Raw genomic sequence first — 24,055 nt, forward strand, 5'->3', positions numbered from 1 at the left:
CCGGGCTCGTGACGGGAACCCGGGCCAAGAACTCAAGGCGGGCGTCCTGAGCTTCGGGCGCAGGCCGGGGCCTTGGTTCGCCTTCGCCACGCCGCACACTTGGGCGCTCGAGCGCGCGCGCGCGCCCGTGTTCGCGCCATGTCCTGATGATCCTTTCCGGTGGAACGTGGCAAGAGAACCCACCGGTGACGTGCCCTTGGGCCGCGCGGGAGCTGTTACGCCAGGCGACAGCGGCGAGTGGGATGTGCTACCCGATGGCGGCCGGTCAGCTGTCGCCGTGGCGGTGTCGGGCTGCGACGCGGTCAGAGCGTCGTGCCTGCCCCTGGCGAGGAAGGTCAGCCTCCGGGCGGCCGGTGGGAAGGCGCGTATTTCATCGTCTCGCCGCAGTCGTTCCACGCGGCGCTCGCGCTGGTGGCCGCCGGCACGCGGGGCGAGACCCAGTGCGAGCTCCTGAGCTTCCTAAGGTCGGAGTCGCTTGACGAGCTGCACCACGCCGCGGCGACCGAGCTGGTCATCAGGCTCCACGACCTCCGCCTCCCGTAGACGTCCTTCGCGTGCAGCGTCTGGGTGGACCGGAACTCGGTGCTCACCCCGGAGTTCATAGACACCTCAGCGTGGCACTACGCCGCAGTCGCGGAGTCCGCGAACTTCTCTGAGTTTGAGCTAGCGACGATGCGAGTCAACGCCTTCGTGAGCGAAGCAACTAAAGGACTCGTCCGCGACATCCTCCCACTAGCTCCGTCGATTCGTCCACGGTGGTCGTCCTCGCCAACGCTCACGGTGGCTCCGTCGATTCGTCCACGGTTGTCCAAGGCGACGAGTCCAACAACCGGATGTCGATCAACAAAAACTAATTTTGTTGGTCGATTTAAGCTTGATAAGTACTTATACTACTTAGCTTGTGTGATGCTTTAATAGCCTTCTTTTTAGGCAAGGGGTGCACATGTTCACATGCTTTTGTGGCTGGTAGCCCAAGCTAGAAGAAGCAGGGTACTAGTGAGTTCTTCAACAGTCACTCAAATGGCTTGAATTTCTTTTTCTCAACTGTACTAGTGAGTAGTATCCACCCTGTAAGAATTCAAATCATCAATCGTATAACTTGAATGTACAACATCATCGGTGAATTACTTTGCTCTTCCCCTGATGACATCATTGGCATTAGGGCTACTAGTTGTTGATGGGGCTGTTTAGGTGAGTAGATAGAGGACAAACTTCAGAGCAGCCAGCAGCCCAGCAGACTAGACTCTTGAGCCAAGTCGAACCGGCTCGAGCCAGCTACAAGCCCGAGCCAAACTCTTTTTTATCTCGGTCAAGTAGTCAACCCGAGCTTGGCTCGGCTTGCCCAAAAGCTAGCTCGGCTCGGCTGTTTCAACCCCTAATCTAGGGCAAAGTCGTCTCGACGCGGGGCTTCATCATGAAGCACACGCCGGTGGCGAGGCTACAGTCCAATGATCCAGCTATGCGTACAAACTCTGTGACTCACTGGTTCAAAAGTCATCTTTACAACAACACTATGAAACCAGATTTCATAGTTATACTGTGGGAGCAGAGTACAACAACAAAAATAACGCTAGCAGGCAAAGGCAGCACCAAGTCACCAACCAAAGATTTGTCAGACAGGATACCTTCGTATCTTCTATTAATTTCAAGGCTCATCCATCGTCTGCATTTGAGGTGGAGTCAAATTAGGAGCTGAAGAGGTGCTACTGTTTGTCCTCTCGCGGATCTCCCTGTACTCTTGGCATATGGCACACAAGTGACAGAATAAGTGTGTCGTCAAATCCCCGCATGGTGCTTCCTGCAAAAGGAAAATGTTTTGCGATGAACAATTTTTTGCTCAAGGAAAGGCATATTTTTATTGGAAAAAATGTAGCAACACGACACAGGGGGAAAAAAGGATTTTGTGATGCGGATGAGAGGAGAATACTGAAACTCTGCAAATTATGCTGCTGTTATAGCATGCCAGAAGGATCATACAGTCAAAACCCAAACATGACTAGTTTCTAAAGCTAGTTAATCAGATTTTTTTGACTGCAATCGTCTTCATTGTAAACGCCCATGTAATACTAGTAATCAATCTATCGTGTCATATATCATACAGCCACCTTCATCCAAATAGTTACTTCCCAGCTCTTACTCTGATAAGTCAACTTCCAAATCATCCGGTTCCAAAGACATTGCAATCAAACTATAAACCTCCCATGTCTACTGTAGATGTATGAACTATGCATCCTACTCATAAAAGCCTAATTAGAATCCACAGTCCCATGTCCTTGTCCTGAGGTACTGAAATTAAGAGGCTGGCATTTTCGTTGTCACCTGTATTGCTCAATGAAATTGTATGCGAGGCACAGGGGTGAACAAAGAAAGCCCTGTTTCTTTCAGTACTAAGAGATTCAATTTCATTGACTTGGCTGCATGCAACGCAATTGCAACTGTGATTGCTTTGAAGTGCTGCCTGGACTAGATGAAGGCCATAAGATGGAACATATGTGTAAAATAAACTTGGTCCCAATCATATATTAAACAGTTTTAGCATCTTTTTTAGTATTAGAAAAGGCAGTGTTATGTGCAGGAATTACTGTTCACGTACAGGAATTACTGTAGCCCTCGCAGCCTACTTTATCTTCTAGTTTTTTATTTGGAAAAATTAGATAGAATTTAGAAATAAGTTAGTAGTTTAAATCAGATAAGAGTTACAGATAAGGTAGTAGTTTAAATCAGATAAGAGTTACATATAAGTTAGAGTTGGATTTGAATGAGATATTTATAAGCCTATATAAGGCACATGGCTGCCACCCTTTGTAATCAAGCAAGAATTAATCCTATGCTGCATATACTTCCCAAATGTGCCGTATCGCCGTCCAGAACCTGTACAATATGGGGATACGGCGGGATACGCGTATCCCCGTGTATCCCTTATTTTCGATTTCAAATAAATACAAAATAAATGGGAAACAGAGAGGATACTCCATGGATACATAGGGGATACAACCCGGCCCATGTGAGAGGGTTTTGAGAGGAGCACGAGATTGATCAGAGGTACAACACGCAGAGTCACCGCCCTTCCTCTCCGCCGGTGGAGTAGAGGCGCGCCGCCACCGGGTGGTGACACGCCACCGCCGCCCCTCCTCTCTGCCGGTGGAGCAAAGGCACACCGGCACTGGGTGGGGACACTCTGTCGCCGCCCCGCAAAGTTACGTAGCCGCCGAGTGGGGACGTGTCGCCGCCACCCTTCCACTCCACTCCGGTATGGCTCTCCTGCCTCTCCATTCCATCCTCCTCACAATCCTTCTCTTATCCTGATTCCATCTTCCTCTGTTAACCTGTTAGTAATAGTGGAAGTGAAACACAATCCTTCTCTTATCTTGCTAGGTGCTGAGGAGAAATTTGAGGAGGGGAAGATTGAGTTCTTGTCACTTCTTGATGAGCTTAGCATGTTTTTTTATCATATATTTCTATGATATTATTATGTTATATTGTTATGTAATGTACAATTTGACTACGGTTATAATATTATATCTGGGGTTTACCGTATCCCTGTATTGTTGTATCCCCGTATCTGTATCCCCATACAGTGCAATGTAAAATTAAACTAAATCTCCCCTAATATTATGTCTCCCCAATCTATGATCTAATCCCTCCCCTAGCAGCCAACGCCCGGCTACACTCCCGATGGGTGTTTACCATAACATTTGGTATCAGAGACACCATGTTCCAAAAACAGTGAGGGCGCTAGCTCTCAGGCCGTGGATGCCTTGGCCAAGGTGGTGGTTGATCTGTAGAAGAGCGTGCAACAATGGATCGGCGAACTAGCGCAACAGATGGCGACTATGTCTTCTCAACAAATAGCCATGATTGCGCAATTGATAGAGTTGAAGCGCTCACAAGAGGCCTTGGCACAATTAGTACAACCACCTGCTATTGTTAGCACGTCTAGGAGCATAGCCATGCCAGCCAGTACAACAGTCATTGCGTTGCCTCAACATGCGGCGGTGGTGGTAGAGGCGTGCATGGCACGACGTCATTGCTACTGCCGCACCTTTGTTCAGCATGAACAGCGTTGCCTCTTCAAGCGGCACCGGCATGGTAGCTTTGAAGATCGACGTCCTGTGACGGCAACGCTGCTGCGTGGACAAGCGAACGCGTCTACTCTACTTGCGATGGTTGTGGTGTCACATCGGGTGGTAACATCCACGAAGGGCTGTATGTTAGCATGCAGTCATGCGGTGACCACGTCCCGTGGTTCTCCTCGTTTGTAGCTTATGCAGTTAGCTCATGCACTTGTATATGTATCTGTAACACTGATCAATACAAGGCATGGTTGCAATCATTCTCATGCTTACATGGTATCAGCCATCTCCCGATCCTAAACTTCCGCTGCTCTTCCCATCGCCGCCATGAGCTCTTCTTCCTCCTCGTCGGACTCGGCAGTCGACTCCAGCCTGCGTCTTCCCAACACCGCCCAACTCCACTCTGATCCCGCTCCTCCGACGGTGGTCCAGTCCATCAACATCCAGTCTAGGGTCCCCATCGTCTTGGACCTCAACGACGACAACTACACGGCCTGGGCACGCGCGTTCTCCGCCGTGTTTGGTCAGTATGGCCTGGGGGACCACGTCAATGGCTCCCCACCCAAGGGCGACTCCGACTGGGTGCAAAACGATTGCGCCATTGTCTCTTGGCTCTACAACCGCGTCGCCCCCGACCTCCTCAGCGTCGTCTCCGACGACAAGGACTCTACTTTCTCTCTGTGGCGCGGCATTCGCAATCTGTTTCACGACAACAGGTCGACACGTGCTGTCTACCTCAACGCCGAGTTTCGCCGCTTCTTCCAGGGCGATCTGTCCGTGCTCACCTACTGCACTCGGATGAAGTCCATGGCCGATCGCCTGGCCAATCTGGGCGCCCCTGTCACCGAGCCCGATCTCGTCCTCAACATCATCCGGGGTCTCGGCCCCAGCCTGCACCAAGCCGTTCCCCATATCACAATGCGCAAGCGCCTCCCCTCCTTCCTCAAGACGCGCTCCATGCTCCAACTTGAGGAACATCGGATCGGCGAATCCGCCAAGTTGCAGGCTGCCGCGGCGCTCCTCGCCCAAGCCCGGTCCGTCCACCTGCCATCGCAGCAGCCGCGAGGCCCCACGGGCGGTTCTTCTTCAAGCACCAACCACCGCCTGCCCGTGCCATCCTCGTCGGCCTCCTCGTTCAACAACAACAAGAAGAAGAAGCCGTCCAGCACGGCTTCCTCCACGTCTTCTGCACCGCCAGCAGGCTTCCAGCCCGACGTCAACCCGTGGACTGGCCTGGTGCACGCCTGGCCGTTCCCACCGCCACGCGACAACGCCGGCATCCTCGGCCAGCGCCCCTCCGGCGCGCCTCCGCAGGCCCACGTCGCCACCAGTGCCCAGGGCGATTCGTCGACGAACGTTGACCCTCAGTTGCTTGCTGCGCTGACGGATCTCTCCCTCCACAACTCCGGCGGCAATTGGTTCCTCGACACGGGCGCCTCGTCTCACATGGCTTCCGGCTCTGGTAACATCTCCTCCATCCACCCTCACTCCTCTTCCACCAACATCATGGTCGGCAACGGATCTCTGTTACCGATCACACATGTTGGCTCTTCCACCATTCCTACCTCTCTTTCTCCTCTTGCTCTCCGCAACATTCTCATCTCTCCCTCCCTGATCAAAAATCTCGTCTCTGTTCGTGCTTTGACTCGTGATAATCCCATTACTGTTGAGTTTGATAAACTTGGCTTCTCTATCAAGGATCAGCACACCCAGGCGGTGATTCTCCGCAGTGACAGCACCGGCGACCTGTACCCGTTGCAGCTGTCCACACCGCCATCCTCTCCACACTGTCTCGCCACCATCACTGCTGATCTTTGGCATCAGCGCCTCGGCCATCCCGGCAAGGAGAGCTTTCTTCAGTTACTCAAGCATTTCAAATTCAGCTGTAATAAAGATTTGTCGCATACCTGTCATGCTTGCCGCACCGGCAAACATGTTCGACTACCTTTTCATTCCTCCATTCCAAAAACAGCAGCACCATTTGAATTGATTCACTGTGATGTATGGACCTCCCCCGAATCCAGTTTTTCGGGCTATCAATATTATCTTGCTTTACTTGATGATTTCACTCATTTTGTCTGGACGTTTCCTCTACAACGCAAATCCGATGTTGCTGCTGCACTCAAGTCGTTTCATGCCTATGCTCGCACCCAGTTCGATCGTCCTATAAAGGCAATCCAATCCGACAATGGCGGTGAATTTGACAACGTCACTCTACGCTCCTTCTATGCCTCCAATGGCATCGTGATGCGCCTCTCCTGCCCATACACTTCCCCCCAAAATGGAAAGGCCGAGCGCATCCTGCGTACGCTGAATGACGGTGTCCGCGTCCTCCTTCTCCACGCCGGGCTCTCACCCAAGTTCTGGGTTGAAGCTCTCCACACCTCCACCTTTCTTCTTAACCGGCGGCCCTGCAAACCAAAGTCGCTAGACACTCCGTTTCAGCTCCTCCATGGGCGCGCTCCCGATTACAGTGTGCTTCGCGTCTTCGGATGTCTCTGCTATCCCAATACCCAGGCCACAAGCGCTAACAAACTTGCTTCACGCTCTGTGGCATGCGCCTTCATTGGCTATTCGCAGGATCATCGAGGCTACCGGTGCTATGACCTGGCGTCGAGACGCGTCATCGTCTCGCGCCATGTCTACTTCGACGAAGCGACGTTCCCGCTCCGCCCCCGATTCGCCGCGCCGTCGACATCGCCCCACGTCTACGAACCCTGGCGTGAAGACCTCGACACCACGAACAGCTCGGTCTTCCAGACGCCGAGCACCCCGGCTCGGCAACGAACGGCGCCAACCACGCCGATCGAACCGGCGCACGATGCGACGCCCACTACGCCGAGCGCCCCAGCGAATGCCGCGGCTCCCGCAGCGCCGCTCGAGCCTGCGCCACGTTCCGCCACATCGGCCGCGCCAACTACGTCCTCGCCCCCACCACCTACGGTGTCAGGCGCGCCCACTCCATCTTCCGTGGACTCGTCTGTTCCGACAACGGCAGCGCCAAGCATCCCACTCGTCCAAAGGCACACGATGATCACTCGGGCTCGGGCTGGCACGTTCAAGCCTAACCCCAAGTATGCGACGGTGGCAACGACAACAAGCATCTCGCCCATTCCCACATCAATGCATGCAGCCCTGAAGGATCCGAACTGGCGCGCGGCGATGCAGGCAGAATTCGATGCCCTTCAAGCCAACCACACGTGGGAGCTCATCCCCAAACCCTCGGGCAAGAATCTCGTCAGTGGGAAGTGGATTTTTCGTCACAAGTTCAAGGAAGATGGAAGCCTCGATCGCTACAAGGCGAGGTGGGTCGTCCGGGGATTCACTCAGCGCGCGGGCATCGACTACGGCGAGACATACTGTCCCGTCGTCAAGTCGGCCACCATGCGCACGGTGCTCACGCTTGCCGCCTCGCACGACTGGCCTGTGCACCAATTGGACGTCAACAACACCTTCCTCCACGGCGTGCTCGACGAGGACATCTACACCAGACAACCAGCGGGCTTTGCTGATTCGTCGCGTCGTGACCACGTCTGCCACCTCTCCAAGAGCCTCTACGGCCTCAAGCAAGCGCCGCGCGCATGGTACAGGCGGCTTGCAAGCTTCCTCGGTGACCTCAGCTTCAAGCCCACCCGGTCGGACAACTCGCTGTTCGTCCTCCACCAAGGTAATGAATCAGCATATCTCCTTCTCTACGTGGACGACATTGTCCTTACGGCGTCGTCCACAGCGCTACTTCACCAGGTCACTGCCTCCATCAACGCTGAATTTGCACTCAAGGACATGGGCTCTCTCCACTACTTCCTTGGGATTCAAGTTCGTCGTACCGCAGCTGGTTTCTTTCTCACCCAACGGCAGTACGCACTTGATCTCCTGGATCGTGCGGGAATGACTGACTGCACATCGTGCTCGACGCCGATCGACACAGCTGGCAAGCTCTCGGCATCCTCTGGCACACCACTGTCCGCGGACGACGCATCAACATACCGAAGCATGGTCGGGGCACTTCAATACCTCACCATGACGAGGCCGGACATCCAGTACGCCGTTCAACAAGCTTGTCTCCACATGCATCAACCGACGTCGGCACATCAAGGCATTGTGAAGCGGATACTGCGCTACGTCCGTGGCACCAGTGCAATGGGACTCCATCTGTCCGGATCCAAGCAGCTCGACATCGTCGCCTTCTCGGACGCCGACTGGGCCGGTTGCCCGGATACCCGCCGCTCCACATCCGGGTACTGTGTCTTCCTCGGCGATGCTCTGGTCTCGTGGTCGAGTAAGCGGCAAACAGTGGTGTCCTGTTCAAGCGCGGAGGCGGAATACCGAAGCGTGGCCAACGCTGTGGCTGAATGCACATGGCTGCGCCAGCTCCTCGGCGAACTTGGGCACAACCACAGCAAGGCGACAGTGGTGTTCTGTGACAACGTGTCCGCCTGTTACATGAGTAACAATCCTGTCCATCACAAGCGCACCAAGCACATCGAGCTAGATGTTCACTTCGTTCGGGAGAAGGTGGCCATAGGCGAGTGCCGGGTTCTGCAAGTTCCTACGACACAGCAGTTCGCCGACGTGATGACCAAAGGATTGCCCACAGCAAGCTTCAACGAATTTCGATCCAGTCTGTGTGTCTCCGGCGACTCCGACGTCAAGACTGCGCGGGGGTGTTAGCATGCAGTCATGCGGTGACCACGTCCCGTGGTTCTCCTCGTTTGTAGCTTATGCAGTTAGCTCATGCACTTGTATATGTATCTGTAACACTGATCAATACAAGGCATGGTTGCAATCATTCTCATGCTTACACTGTAGGCAGGTTGGGGTGGTGTGCTCCTCCTTGAACCTTGCCACCGTGGAGTCTTGCAAGGAGGCATGCAGGCCGACGCCGATCGAGAGCGACAACGGCATTCATGCACGTGTGGTACAACGACAATCGACTTCTTGGGGCGAGGCGGTGCCATTCGGGATCCTCTTCGGTGTGGATCGAAGTGCGGTGCGGCTCGCCGGGCATCTACTAGTTCGTTCGATCGCGGGCGTGGATGGGGTCAGCACGCGACGAAGTTCGGTCGTATTATGCGTTTGCATAGCGGAGTGGTGCGGCCTAGAGGAAGCCGCTCATTAGCGTCTATGCGCGAGGCTACACACAGTCGACAGGGCTGCCAAAGGATACCGCCTTGGCCACCACCACAACTCGAGGATGAGCTGTCTTGCAAGGAGGGGTGAAGTTATGTGCAGGAATTACTGTTCACGTATTCAAACAGTAACCACGCGGTACTGTAGCACATACAGTCTACTTTATCTTCTAGTTTGTTATTTGGAAAGATTAGATAGCATTTGCTTGTCCAAACCCTCTATGCGTTCTTTGGAGAGATAAGTTAGTAGTTTAAATTAAATAAGAGTTAGAGATAAGTTAGTAGTTTAAATCATATAAGAGTTAGATTTGAATGAGGTGTTTGTAGGTCTATATAAGACATACGGCTACCACCCTTTGTAATAAAGCAAGAAGAATTAATCAAAATCTCTCCAAATATTTTGTCTCCCCGATTTATGATCGAATCCCTCCTCTAGCAGCCGACGTCGCCTGGCTATCCTCCCGGCGGGTGTTTACCCTAACACATAGGGAGAGGGACGACTCTGGTGGAGCTCACATATTAGAAACAGTGCAGGATGCCTCCCTTTATGAACTATGAAGTCCAAGTGAGAGTCACGTGGAAATTAAAATCAAAAGGTAAAATATTGCGGAGACATCGCAATAACCATTTTTTTACCGGAATCCCAATAACCAAATTACAGGCTGTGAAATGTTATGGGATGCTAAGGAAATTAACAACCAAGGAAAATGACAAATAATAAATGATCGTATAATAAATGGCAGAGGTTCAAACTGCATACCGGAAGATTGTATTTTGTTCTTAGTGCGCTGCGATACCCACAAGCGTAGCAAGCAACAGTAGACCCTGGAACTGCTAATACAAGGCCCCCAGTAAATACGCAGCAGAGACTTGTAAGAAGACCCCAAAGCATGCAATGTGTAGTGCATGATCCAGCAAGAGTTCCAGATCCCAAGAATTGTGCATTCTTTCCAAAAAGGAAACAGGGGCAAGTCGCACCAATACAACCTAGAAATATGGTCAGAAAATCTGAGGGAATTTTCCTATTATGTAGTAAAGGTAAACATTATATGATTATCCATTTGACAATAATACTTCCAAATTGAATTGATAAATGATAATGCTTCTTAAGGAGTAGAAAGTAATGAAATATTGTGAGACCCCATATATAGAAAGAAGAGGTGTTACTCAAGCATAATTCCATCTAAGCCCTATCTTGTTTGGTCATAATTAGCGTGGTTACAATGTTTGCTGGCAGTTGAATCAATTTATGAAACACAAATATATTAAAGTGCTAGGAAGCATTAGGAATGATGTATTCTCTTCCAACCTCCTTCATTTTACCAATGCCATGCGAAGCTGGGCAGTCACATACGTATTAAGAAGTACCTTGTTACTATGATTTCGAAAGACAGCTCAAAGAAGAAAGGAAAGGAGCAATGAGCATGATTATACCAAATATTAACTTGCTTTATTCAAACAAGGTAACACTTGTATAAACCCAATCTTACAAATATTTTATTTAAATGCCTTGGGAAAAAATTCCGGATTCAGCTGCATAAGATCATCCAAATGGTAATTAACTACACTAAGCAACATGAGTAATTCTAACCTTTTCCAATCTTTTACTACCCATGAATGAAAAGGCAGCATAAGGCTATTGATAAGCTCCAAATAAAACGAATCGCAAACATAGATTATCTACCATGTACAAGTTTTGCTGCAATGAGATCACCCTAGTCATTCGCTGAGAATATTGCGCAGGACAGCTTTTATATTTGTACTGCACTAACAAAATAAAAGTTATGGAACAATATCGCATTACTTTCACATTGCTTTAAGGTTTTAACTTGAACATCAGTTAGTTGATGGTGATATATATGCTAGACAGCTAGTTTTGCATTCATGGCCACCTACCACGTAATATGCAGAGATATTGCTGCGTTATCCACAAGAACTAGTTTAGCCTAGAACACCACCAGCAAGTGATAGTAACCAAAAAAAGGCAAGGAAAGGTTACAGATCAGAAGGAAGATTATTCTAATAAGCCATAGCTGAGGGAAAATTTCTATCTGAAGCACACACTCAATCCTATTAGGCTATTACGCTACATAACCACCATAACATGACAAATTTGATAACAAAGAAACAAAGACACTACAGTTTCCTGTTTACTTATCATGTACATCCTATCATGCAACCAAATAGCACCTTTTATCTTTTCTTCTGTAAATCAAGGGGGTCACAGGTCAGAAAGTAGCATACAGCTCTGTGGATCATCAAAACAAGCACAGATGCCTGAAGACCACTGTGTCGTATCGCGGCTTAGTTTATGGCGTGTCGCATGGTTCTCCTCCACAGGAGGAACACAATTGTCTTCAGGATCTAAGCCATATAAAGGAACATACTGAGGCGGAACATAGCTTCCTTTTCCGGCCATCCCTGTGACAAATAATTCAGTTGATCTCATTAAAAAAACATTAAGGCTTCACTATCAAGGAGCACATACAGCATAACGCACTGGAAACTGGATAGACCAAACTTGGTAATAACATTGCAAAATGCACACTTCTATCATGCGTGTTTGACGTTACAATAATACAATTACAGATCAAAAGAGGAATTCAGCATGCCTTAAATAAAAAAATTTTGTTCGAATTGTTATGCCCTAAATTCAGATAATTCCAAATAAACAGTAAAGTTTGCTTATAAGAGTATAAGATATAATCTGTCAAAGAGAAAACTTTCCATATGTGCACCAATTCCAATGGGCTAACGGAGGAGCTAATTACACCACTTGCGTCACGCTGCAGCCATTGTGTGGAATTATAGTTTCCCAACTCGGCAGGCAGTCAGAATCATGAGCTCAAACCAGGAATGGAATTATGGATCTATAAAGCAAGCTGTAAACTACTCAAATGGGTGAGAGGAACCTGTAGCTTACCCACAAAAATTGACAACTCCTCTCAAGTCTCAAGCAAGGAGGCCCGAATTTGCGTGCGCCGATCCGCGACCACCTCTTCCCCGCCCCGAACGCTCTCGCCGCCGAATGTCTGGCCCTGCGCATTCCAGACACGAATGGACAAGGAATCCGATCAGTAGGGGCGCTACGCGGCAAGGAATCAGACGGGAGATTTGGGCGAGGCACAGGGGACGAAATGCCGCGCCACAGCGTAGCATCGGACAGAATGGCCGATCAATAGCCGAAAGGGCGGCGAAGGATTCGGCGGCTCCGCGCCTGGGGGCCGTACCTGCGCTGCGCCGCCGGCGGGAGCTCCTTGCGACGGACGGCGGCTCAATTGGCTGGGTTGGGGAAGAAGAGGAACACGACAGACGCACGCACGCACGCACGCACGGGGCGACGAGGAGCTGGCCCGTGGAAGCCGCGCCAGCGCTTTGAGATCCGTGCGGGACATGTGGATCAGTGGATGCTCGGCTTTGGCACCGAAGGCCAACTTTAGGCGAGAACGGGAACAGCAAAGGCAGATTCGAGATAACATCTCTTAGACTTTTACGATTCTTCCACGTAAATTACTGTATACGAAATTCAATGCTCCAAACAGCCAGTCTGATGCTAACAGAGAAACCGAGCCCTAATTAGTAATTAAATTATGCTGATGCTAATGTATCAGAAAGCGAGACGGGTCCCTTTCGTCCTCGCCGACGGCATCGTCCTCGCCGGGGACCCGGTTCCTATTTCACTTCGGTAAAGTCAGATAGAAACAGTATTTCATGAGAGGATAAATAGTGGTTTCAATAGAAATATTATAGTATTGATACTGTAGCAACAGAACTACAGTAAATCTATTTAGTTACTGTACCAACCTTTTGCTGTTCATATCGCTATACCATCAAATCTAACTCGTTTATCTCAAATCAACAGTTTGCAGCTTGTTGAAGTTACCAGACTTCACTCCGGTGAAGTCAGACAATCTTATTTCCCTTGCTAGCGGTAAGGACGCAGGAGGTGGAAGAGAAGGATGTTGTATCTTAATTTTAGTTTCCTATGCTTTTTTTTATCAGTGTCTCGATCAATATACGATATGCATATATTACAAACAAATAATATCAGAGTCATACATTCAATTATAATATCTTGTGAAGATTAATACTTACAAGTTCCTATACTTATGATACTATACGTCATGGTCAGCAGGCCACAAGACAGAACAAAACAGAGGAATGGAACAATATAGCAGATTGCATACGGGTGCAAATAGGATGGATATTTCTCAATCATCTAACCGTTAGAAGGGTTTGAAGCAAATATAAGATGACTGCTATCTGTGTCTGATACAATTTGATACTATCTGTGTTTGACTCTGAATCTGAGAAAAATATATGATATGATACAAGATGACTGATATCCATCCGAAGTATCCGATTGTTAGATGTTACGAAAAAATCTATTCTGATTTTACTTAAAAATATGATAATATATATATATATATATATATATATATATATATATTGCCACACATATGTAGAAAAATAATATTAAATGCTCTTATTTTCATATCTCACCGGTCACACTCTTTGTGCTCACTTAGATTACACCACTATACTATTTAATATGCTATGTAGGGATACAAATGAAGTGAAAAAATTTCATCTATCCGACTAACCGATATCTATCCGACAATTCGCTCTGACTCTGACTTCGAGAAAAAATATAGGATATGATACATGATGAATAAATAATTATCCGACACTATCCGTGTCTGACTCCAAGAAAAAATGTAGTATATGATACATAATAAAGAAATAATTATCCAGCACTACCCGTGTCCGATTCCGATTTCGAGAAAAAATATGAGACATGATACATGATATTATATCTATCCATATCTGATCCGATTACACCCCTACCTACAGAAAAACTATATCCATCTATATCGATCCGATTACACCCCTACCTACAGACAACTTAGGGGCAAACGCAACCTTAGTCTTTTTTATTCATCATCACCATCCTAGTTAAAGTCATACTCCAACTCTTCATCTAAAAGCAACAATAATGAGTATGAAAGGTGAGAAAACAAGAATTCAAGCCATACGGCTATAGTTTGAGCATAAAACGAGTTTTATATGCAAAGTGAGTTAAGGGTAACCTACAGTTCAAAGTAATTAAATAAAACCAAATTAATCATTATTGAGGTGGTCCAAAAGAAGCTATTCATTCCTCTCAGTTACCATCTTTTACGTTGATCGACATCTTTATGTTGACGTTCTTCAAAAACACATGCTCACACAACCGACTTATACATCAAGGGATACACATCCAACGCTAACCATTATGCGGCCATAACTTTGCATGTTCATGATCACAGACATAGCTATTCGAATAAATTTACACTCTACAGATATAAACAACTTTACTCACACAATATACTCACCCCTTCAACCGCTTCCAACAGTAGCTTGCGGTGGAGCAAATCATAACTAGACTCATCGTCTATCCTTTAAACTTATCGCCTATCCTTTCTTGTCAGACTTCCACTACAGGACACCCAGGGGCACTAGACCTTCACAAAGTTATGGTCTCCAACCAGTTTGTAAGCCTCCTTTGCAACACTTACTTTTCGGGGATTAAAATCCCATCGTGAAGGATTTTTTCGTTCCTTTCAGTGCTTCAACGGTTTCCTTTTACGGTTCTTTTCATGACGGGATTCTCAGGATCATTCCATTCAGGATGGAATTCTCTCTTATTTCCCTTCGCGATTCTCTTCGAAGGGAAGCTGTTGGAGATGAGAGAAAATAAAGGGAATAAGAACGAGGAAGGGAATCCAGAAAGGAATGAAATGAAGAGAATATGATTAGGGATGATATAAGACTCTCGAAGAGTGCTTGATCCATTACAAAGAGCGCTTAATCTGTCTCTGATTCCTGCTACTCTCAGCCCTCCAAGTAATTGTCTAGATCGACCATAAATGATGAAGGACTAAGACTCGTACTATAACAGGATTGCGCAAGGGCAACACAGTACAACGACACCACGATTCGGTTTTTACATGATCAGCTAGTATCTTCTTTAGCAAGAATTAATACCACAAAAGACAAATTTGCTCTCAAAAGACAACCTTACATCCTTCAAAACGGGTTTTCAAGGTTTTTTTAACACCATACCTACCATTTGTATCCACATAAAACAACACACCACAGTTCACACATTTGCAAAAGTACGGTTGATATTAAGTGAATGAGTACTCTCCGTAGAGAGGACAGACATCTCCAAAAACTGTTGAGTATACATCCCTAAACATACTAGTTCAAGGTATCATCCGACGATATTAATTTTACTAACGTGGGATAAATCCTATGGTTGTCAATATTACATATAACAACAATATTAAGCGATGGCGAAGCTCGACGTGACTTACACCTTGGGAATCTCCTCGTTACGCTGAGCAAGGCGGTGAGGTTCTCCTGGACGGAAGCGAGCTATAACGGCGGCACGAGCTCGCCGGAGTTGGTCGAAGCGGCGACGCACATCAGAAATGTGCGCGCAAAGCGTTAGCGACGGAACCGACAAGCGCAAAAGCACCAAGGACCCCACGAACGCAAAGGAGATGTCCTATGGCTCGGGAAAGCGAATATGCAGCCGGTGGCGACGAAAGGAAGGAGGCGGTGCTCGGTTTCCGAATTCCGATGAAGTGAGCGTGCGAGCGTCGCATTAGTCCTAAGGACACTAGGCCTGGCCTCTACGCGTGCTAGTGAATCTCCTAGGACAGCGCGCAGCTGACCAGGTCGCGGGAGGACAGACGACGGCGAGAAAACCATGCGGCGGCGGCGGCGGCGCTCGGCAGACCTGCCCCTACGCGGAGAAGACGAGCTAGGGGCCCGCGTGCTGCACTGGGAAGCGCCTCAGCCTTGCAGTGCTTCAGACAAGCAATCAGGGGCATTTGCTCGACCGTAGCGGCACCAGAGGGCGCCGGCGACGAGCAAGATGGCGATAGAAACAAGAAAGGTACGTGCGTGCGGTGGCGGTGCTAATTGTGATGCGACCGTAGAGAAAGCGTTTAGAGGCACAGGATAGGTGCAGGTAGGTCCGACTGTGCTCACCAAGCTCAGGGAGGGGTCTGAGAGCAGCCTGATGTGAAGAAGACGGTGAACTCGGCGGTGGCGGTTCGGCCTCCAAGTCGAAGTGATGTCTTCGGTCGTATTCGTGAGAAACAGATACGAAGACGGTGTGAAGAATCATAAAATCGAGCGAATAAAAGAAGCAGAAGCTGGATAAGCTCACCGACGGAGTCGGAACAGGCTGCCAAAGCCCAAAATCCCAAATGAGCTCGCCTGAGTTGGTTCGAGCTCGTTTTCCCGCTCCTCCACTCCCTGCAAAACCAAAATATGGGCATGGTTATAACGTCCATGCAGAGGAGCACACGTAAAGGGAAGAGAAGGGTAGAAACGCTTACCGGAGTCGAGGGCCGCTGGCGGCGTTGCTCGCCGGGGAAGAAGAAGAATGGGGACTTGGGGAGGAGGACGTTCTGGTGGGGGTCTCGACGAACAGAGCGAATAAACGGGGCTAGGAGAGCGAGGCGCTTCATTTTGATAGCGGGGAAGGGTAAGGTGCACGCGAACTTGTCCCGGCGCAGCTCAGAGCCGGAGTGGAGGGGCGGGGCGCGTGCGTCCGGCGGGGCTTCACTGCCCCGACAACTTGACCGCGCGTGGATAGGACGGAGCGGGGCGGCAGCGCTGGTTGATCTTGTGACGAGAGGGCGTGCGCGCGCGAGGCGCGACGGTGTGCTTGCTCCCGAGGCGCTGACTCGGGCTCGCGCAGAGAGGAGAAGGGAAGGGAGCGATCGGGAGGTGGGAGGAGGTGCGGTGCGGGCTGAAATGCTGGGCCTGGTGGGCCGGTGCTGTGAGGAGTGAAGCAGGCCGGCCCAAACTGGCTGAACTGGGTCAGAAAGGAAGACAAGAGAAAATGGAAAAGGATTGGGGATTTGGGCCGAAAGGCCGGATTGGGTTGGGTCAGCACGGTCGAAAAGAAAGAGAAAAAAGGGAAAGGGAAATTGGGCTGTTGTTGGACTGATGTGAGAAGGAAAAAGGAATGCGGCCTGGGAGAGATTTAGGGATTAGAAATAGATTTAGGAATAGATTTGGGGTTAGATATCCATTTGGGATTATATTAGGATTTAAATACCTTATTCAAATTCAAACTTTCACATTGAAAAAAGGACATGAATTTGATCTGGGATTCGTAGAGATTAAAGATAATCTCCACACAAATAAAACTCCAGAAGAGCCAAATAACTCCAAAATGCAGCATGAGCACTTTAATGCAATTTTGACTTTTGAGGTTTTGATTCTAAGATACTTATCTCAACTAGCAATAGTGCGTGTGCGACACGCACGAGAAATTGTACAACTGCAATTTCTGAATTATACGAACACTTGTTATATTATAAGTTAAAGTAAATCAAGCAACCGAATATGATGATGCATGTTTTGAGAACAAATAAAATTGTATAATAAGACAACTTGTGAAGTATAAGATAATCAAATAGCTCATTATAACCATAAAAAATAGAACCACCAAAAAAGTGACATGTAGAAATATCCAAATATAATGAATCTAAAACTTTTTGTTGCCACTTGCGGTCATGAACCAAACACTTACAAATCACTTACCCTACTATATAAACATTCAATCAATATTCATATATCTCCCTTCCAGAGATTCGGTCGAATCCAACCTAGAGACTCAGAACCCTGCATCTTCTAGTGGAAAGTTGCCACTTTCAATGTGCCTGTAGCAATGACAACAATCTCCAAATAATAGGTCAAGTCATATTGATCCGCATACAAAGGCTACGAGTAGTAAATGTTGTTCTTCTTGTACTTGGAGACGTTGGTTCCACTGAAGCTATCATTGAAATGCTTCAATGTGAAGAGTATCAGGTTGCGAACGTCGTTCACCATGCACCACTCCAGCCTCCGATCTAGGACATTGCACTTGTATATCACCCTGCTAAGGGTGTCAACAAGCTGGGTCGGGTCAGGGCCCTGTGGAATTCGAATCCAGTGGGAGCGGGAGTGGGTGTTGAAATCGTCCTGTAGGGCCATCGGGTCGGAGCCCCGACCAAGTCGGGTCTGGGGTCGGGGTAGATTTTGCACCCGTGGGTGCCCCATAGGCCTCAAAACAGCTCAAGTGCCTCCACAGGCCCCGAGATAGCCCAACTACCTTATTCTCCCTCCTCCTCCTAGTCCCACCACCCTACAGCCTAGCCTGAGCCCGAGGGGCCCTATCGGCTACCGCCGTGGGTGCTAGTCCCTCTCCCGTAATACGTTGACACCTCGCTTGCGCCCTCCTCTGTGGCTCTGTCACCTCCTCGGCTCCGCTGCCACCGCCCTCCCGCAGTACGTCGTCACTGTCTCACATGCACGGCTCCGTCATCGTCGCCCTCCCGCAGTACATCAATGCCTTGCCCTCGTCCACCTCTGCCTTCGCCGTCGTCGTCGTAGTTGTCACTGCCCTCCCGCAGTACACCATTGCCAACTATGCAATCGACTTTTGGATCCCTAATGGGTCTCAGGTCCCCGAAGGGGTTGAGAATCGTTTTGCGCCCGGTAACCATTTTTGGGCCTGGTCAAGTTTGAGGTCTCGGGTTTTGGACTTGGTGCGTTTTCGCTCCACCTGCCCCGAACCGACTCGTTGCCACCCCTACACCCTGCTATAGGTAAAAAGTTGTGCCCTGTGTAACATGTTCACCATGGCGCTGACCATGTGCAGCTCACCGTTTGATTCCAGGTAGTTACGATGGCTGAGCTGCACGGGTGGTGACAGTGATGACATTAGCTTCATAGTCGGGGTTGCACCAGTGGCAATCTTGCTCATATTAAGATATCTCTAGTGCAGTCAATTGCCAAGAAGCTCTCTTTGTAGTGTACAATGAAGTCCAGAGCATTCCAGTTAGCTGTCGAGCATCGTCCACGCACTGTCGACCCCGACCCGGCAGAAAACGACCTCTGTGGACTTCGCGAGCATGGCCATGGCCACACACTACCGACCATCAGTGTCAAGCAACACGGAGAGCACGATCTCATTGAAAAACACATGTCTCATCTTGCCTAGCGTGGCAGCACTTGTTTCAACCGTGTTACCGTAGTCGTCGTTAGGATAGAGCACCCACCGGCCATCCACTTTAGACACGCATGTTGAGGAGTATGCCACTGTGATGTGCTCATCGGTCGATGGAAGCTAATTGATTGATTGACTAAAGTTTCTAAATTGACACTATGTGCGGAATGAAATCATAGAGGCTATGGTTTTTAAATTGATATAGTAATTGATTAGGAAGGGAGATGATTGTGTGTGATTCTAAATTAATTAATAGGAAACTGACCATGTCTAAGGGGGTTGGGTGCTAAATCTGATCCTCAGTTGATTGCATGATTTTTTTTTTAGAGAAATTAACAACTAGAATTAATGGGAGCAAATTTTATTAAGCAAATCAATGATTTGTCAACTTAGTAAGGGGATGATGGAGGGACAATGCAATCTAGGTTATTGAATTCAGAAATGATGATTCAAATAATTTCGTGATGCTTGTAGCGATGGACATAATAATTTCTAATAATTGATGACAACTCATTCTCAACCATTGGATTGAAGAAATACTATTAAACAAATCTTAGTTGTTATATTTATTGGATGTTGACAGATCTGAGGTGTTGATTGTTCTGTGGACACTTTTTAAAGTATGCATAGGATTGTTTCAATTCGTGTTTTTATAGTTTGACTATAATTTATAAAAAGTTCAAATTTGTACTGAGATTTGGTTAATAATCAATATGCTAAAATACAGGATATTACAGAGGGGGACCGAAGGCAAGTTGCGTGAGCCCCTAGGCCCGTACGTAGGAGTTTTGCACGTATCTTTCTTGTAATAGAGGATCAGATATTACTCTGTACTGGTTACTTTGTACTCACACCCTCCGTATCTCTATAATTGTAACCCATGTTGGACATCCACATAAATGGAACCATTTTTCCAATAATGCAAGTGTGGCTGTAACATAACGTAGAGAACAGAACCATTTTTCTCAACACTTGCTCCAAGCCTTCCTTGACCAAGTTCAAACTACCAAATGCACCCGCTACATTACTGGACAAAATGACATCGACCATCCATGGGTGGCACAAACTAAGCATCTACCATATCAATGGACTGGAACATACCACCAAACAGTTGCTAGATTTACAGTGTATACACGACAACATCCTAGAGACTAGAATGGGCAGAGAGGGAGCCCTACAGCAAAACGCGCATAGAGAAACAAGGCTCTTCCCCACCTCAGGCCTGGGAACCTGCAGCTCCTGGAGACACTGGCTCGTGGCCGTGCACCCGGATGCGGTAGATGCAGGTCAGCAGTGAGCTTCCCTGGTTCGAAGTGAATTCCAGCCGGACCATATTGATCACACCTACATCTGGGGCCGTTACGTCAAATGTCTGCACATTGTTCTTCTCCAGATCATATGTGAACTCTGTCAAGAGAGCCAACTTTGCAGCATGACTTGATGGGGTTTCACCGGGTGTCTCTTCATACCATCCAAATACATGGCAGTCTTTTGGAGCTGTGGACCTGTCATACGCCACGTCCTGCATGTCATGCACCAGAGTAAGTGTTCAGGTCTCTGTTGCCTAGGAAATATTCCTGCTGGGCACAAGTAAAGTATACTTGTGGATTTAAAGGATATCAAAACCAATTATAAAACAGAAGAGACAGCAAAGATATACTCTACAATAAAATATCATGATAATTGGTTTTAAAGTTACTGTCAGTTCAAAATAGACGCTCAATACATTCAGTAGGCATATTTGTTTCGTCTGAACAAAAAATTATGCTAACCCAGAAAACACTGCCAACTCAGATCATGCTTATGAGAGTTTTCCCCTTTCTGGTTAAGATTACCAGTATCTCCAACAGCAGCAATCTACCAGCTGACCTTCAGCATTGCCATCTTAGATAAAATAAAGAGGGAGCAATTGCTTGCACCGTTATGTGCATCTTGATAATATTGCCACAGTTATAGTAACAGCTTAACAGGGCACATAAGAAAAATTTTATTCAAAAGATAAACGTTACCCTACAGGACCAACTGCAACAATCAAGAAACAACAGACAAAGCCAAAAAATAAAGCATCAGTTGATACACAATCTAGATGATTTTGGAAACGGATCATGAACAAAAAGATCAAAATGTGCAGTCTAAGTAGAAAGATTAGACAAAGATAAACGGAGTTGTCTTTGTATCGCATTCATCCTCTTCAACAGTAACCCAACAATACATGTTCATTTGTTAGGAATAGTTATCAATAACACTGTCAAACAAATACTATCAAGAAAACTCAGGTTTCAAACAACAAATATTCAATTAGCACATTCCCAACAATCATGTACAGGTCATAACCTGGTACAACCATACGATATACTCTATTTTTTTCAATCAGATTGCCCATTGCGATACGTAAATCGGCATGTATCTTATTCATTGCAAGGTTGACAAGGCATGACTATAAAAAGTTATGGAATCATTCCAATAAACTAGGGGAAAATTGATGAACAGTTTTTATAAATTTTTCAACAGAAACAAAAGAAAGTGTCAGTATTGGCTTCAAATTAGACAAATGACTGTAGAAGTGATAAAGCATTTTGCCTTATCCCAGAGGCTAACTATGGCTAATAAGAGTGGTAACCTTCTTGGGAAGATATGGTTCTTTGAATTTATTTTAATAAGATGCGCTGGACCAGAGCGCAGTGTCAGAAGCGATGAATCCGTATCACAATTTGAAAAGGTTCTAAATTGAAAAGTTAAATAATTTTGCATTAACATAAGAGTTAAAGAGTTTGTCTTGCTCAATTTCCATAAGCATACAACAGAAAGAAAAGTCCTAGCAGAAGTAGGATCTCTACTGTATAATTCCTTCTAGTTGCATCGGCTATGCATGTAATGATGATGCCATGATGGCCATGGAAGCGTGGAACAATAATTACTAGTTGATTAAACATGAAATGGTTAAGAATATTAATCATAAAGCACAATTTACTTGGAGAGGGCTCTATACGCGGTTGACTATGATGGGACTCAATGCTACAAAAATAATGCTAAGGGCCATCAGGCAACTACCCTAATTTTTTAACAAGTAGCACTTTCTCTAAGGGCTGGCCCATCGTACTACTTCATGTGGGTGAAATAATATAATGCATGACTCCATCCTAGAAGAAAGAAAGAAACAGAATATGAATTCAACACTGCAAACAATAACCGAACACATAGCAACGTAAGACTACTAGTTCTCTAGATGGCACTTGTCAAAAAGTCTAACCTTGGAGACATGCTCTAGCGTGACTGCCTCAGGGATTATACCCGTCTTGAGCTTGATCTCCACAAACCCACTGCTGCCCTGCAAGGCGAAGCACTGTCCGGGCTCCCCAAAGCTCGGCTGAAGCATCTTCTGAGGGTCAGCATTACCTCCACCCAGCAACCCACTTAAGATACCACCACGTTTAGCCACATACGCCTCCGAGTATCGGACAACTCTTCCCCCACCAGAGGCCACGGCGTAGTCCACCCTGCCGATCCCATCAGCAGCATGCTTCTCAACCTCACTCATGGCGATCTCCCTGGCCAAAGCTCGCACCTGGTCCAGATCGACCTCACTCCCGGAACCCGAGCCCAGGCTGCCCTTCACCTCATCCCAAAACTTTTCAAGCTCGTCCTTCCTGAGAAACTCCACCCGCTTGAGCCCGGTCAGCGCGTCGCCGAGCTCGTCGGCCCTGGCGTCGAGCCGGGCGAGCTGGCCCTCGAGCGCCAGCCGCTTCTCCTCAAGCAGCGCGGCGAGCTCGCCCCTGGCGGCGCCGACCTCTCCCCCAATCTTGCGGTCGACGGCCTCGACCTGCACCTGCATCATCCGGAAGGCGCGCGCGAGGGAGGCCTCGACCTCGGCGACGCGGGCGTTGTATCCCTCGAGCACCGCGCGGTCCGGCGGAGGTGTCGGGGGCGAGTGGGACCAGCGCCAGGCGAGGTCGCCGAGGTAGAGGAGCACGGCGAGGAGGGCGGCGTTCTTGGCGAAGACGCTGAGCGCGGTCTGCCACCTCGGCCGGGGCGACGACGAGTGTGGCTTCTTCCTCCGCGCCTGGGGAGCCGCGGCTGCCGCGGCGGCGGCGGAGGAGGAGAGGAAGGGGGGCGTCGGGGAGGCGGGGTGCGAGCGGTGGTCGAGGAGGAGGACCGGCCGCTTGCGCGGGGCGGCGGCGGCGGCGGCGGGGCGGGATGCGAGGGGGATGGGGTCTAGGGTTAGCGGGGAGGAGGCAGGGCTGGTGGCCGCGGCGGCGAGGGAGGGGGACGCCATGGGTGGGGACGGAGGAGGAGGGAGGCGGTTGGGGTTGGGTGGAGACGAGGGGGGAAATCGAAATGCAAATGAAATCGCTGGGGAAATTTAGGGGAGGGCGGGGGGAGGACGAGGAGGGGCGCACGCGGCACGCACGCGCTGAATTGAAACGGCGCTTCCGGCCTTCCGCTGCCAGTTTGTGCCCTTCACCTCACTGGCTCTTCCGATCTAGATCCAGCCGTCGAAAAAAATCATCTGATTTCAAATAAGAAAAGTGAAGCAACATGCCGCAATGCCCTGTAAACTGCTGCTTCTTGATTTCGTAGCATATTCATTTGCCATTTTATGGCTAGCAAATAGCATAGAAGCCTCTCCAAGATGCATTCGCAGTTGTCTCAAAATGTATGGATCCGAGCCAACGTCCCTTTAAACTAAATGGCACAAATTTAAGGTCTCCTTTGGAATATGCAATTTTTTTCGAATCATATATTTATCCTGGATTCCTATAAAATTTATGTACGATTTTCTATAAAATTCCCAC

At 48.4% G+C, this 24,055-nt stretch overlaps 2 protein-coding genes across 2 annotated transcripts; both read right to left on the minus strand.

Annotated features, from left to right (window-relative positions):
- Window positions 1–1,182: 1,182 nt before the first annotated feature.
- On the minus strand, window positions 1,183–12,581 carry LOC133909676 (cell number regulator 5-like). Its single transcript, XM_062352215.1, has 5 exons — window positions 12,433–12,581; window positions 12,126–12,240; window positions 11,447–11,623; window positions 9,963–10,189; window positions 1,183–1,798 (listed from the first exon to the last, which is right to left on the minus strand). Exons 3-5 carry the CDS (start codon window positions 11,619–11,621, stop codon window positions 1,646–1,648), a joined length of 555 nt encoding a protein of 184 aa, XP_062208199.1. The 5' UTR covers window positions 11,622–11,623; window positions 12,126–12,240; window positions 12,433–12,581; the 3' UTR covers window positions 1,183–1,645.
- A 7,571-nt stretch (window positions 12,582–20,152) lies between these two features.
- Window positions 20,153–23,644, minus strand: LOC133909684 (SUN domain-containing protein 1-like). Its single transcript, XM_062352224.1, has 2 exons — window positions 22,513–23,644; window positions 20,153–20,784 (listed from the first exon to the last, which is right to left on the minus strand). Exons 1-2 carry the CDS (start codon window positions 23,533–23,535, stop codon window positions 20,479–20,481), a joined length of 1,329 nt encoding a protein of 442 aa, XP_062208208.1. The 5' UTR covers window positions 23,536–23,644; the 3' UTR covers window positions 20,153–20,478.
- Window positions 23,645–24,055: the final 411 nt, after the last annotated feature.

The sequence above is a fragment of the Phragmites australis genome, chromosome 1 (assembly GCF_958298935.1).
Source record: "Phragmites australis chromosome 1, lpPhrAust1.1, whole genome shotgun sequence".
NCBI lineage: Eukaryota > Viridiplantae > Streptophyta > Magnoliopsida > Poales > Poaceae > Phragmites > Phragmites australis.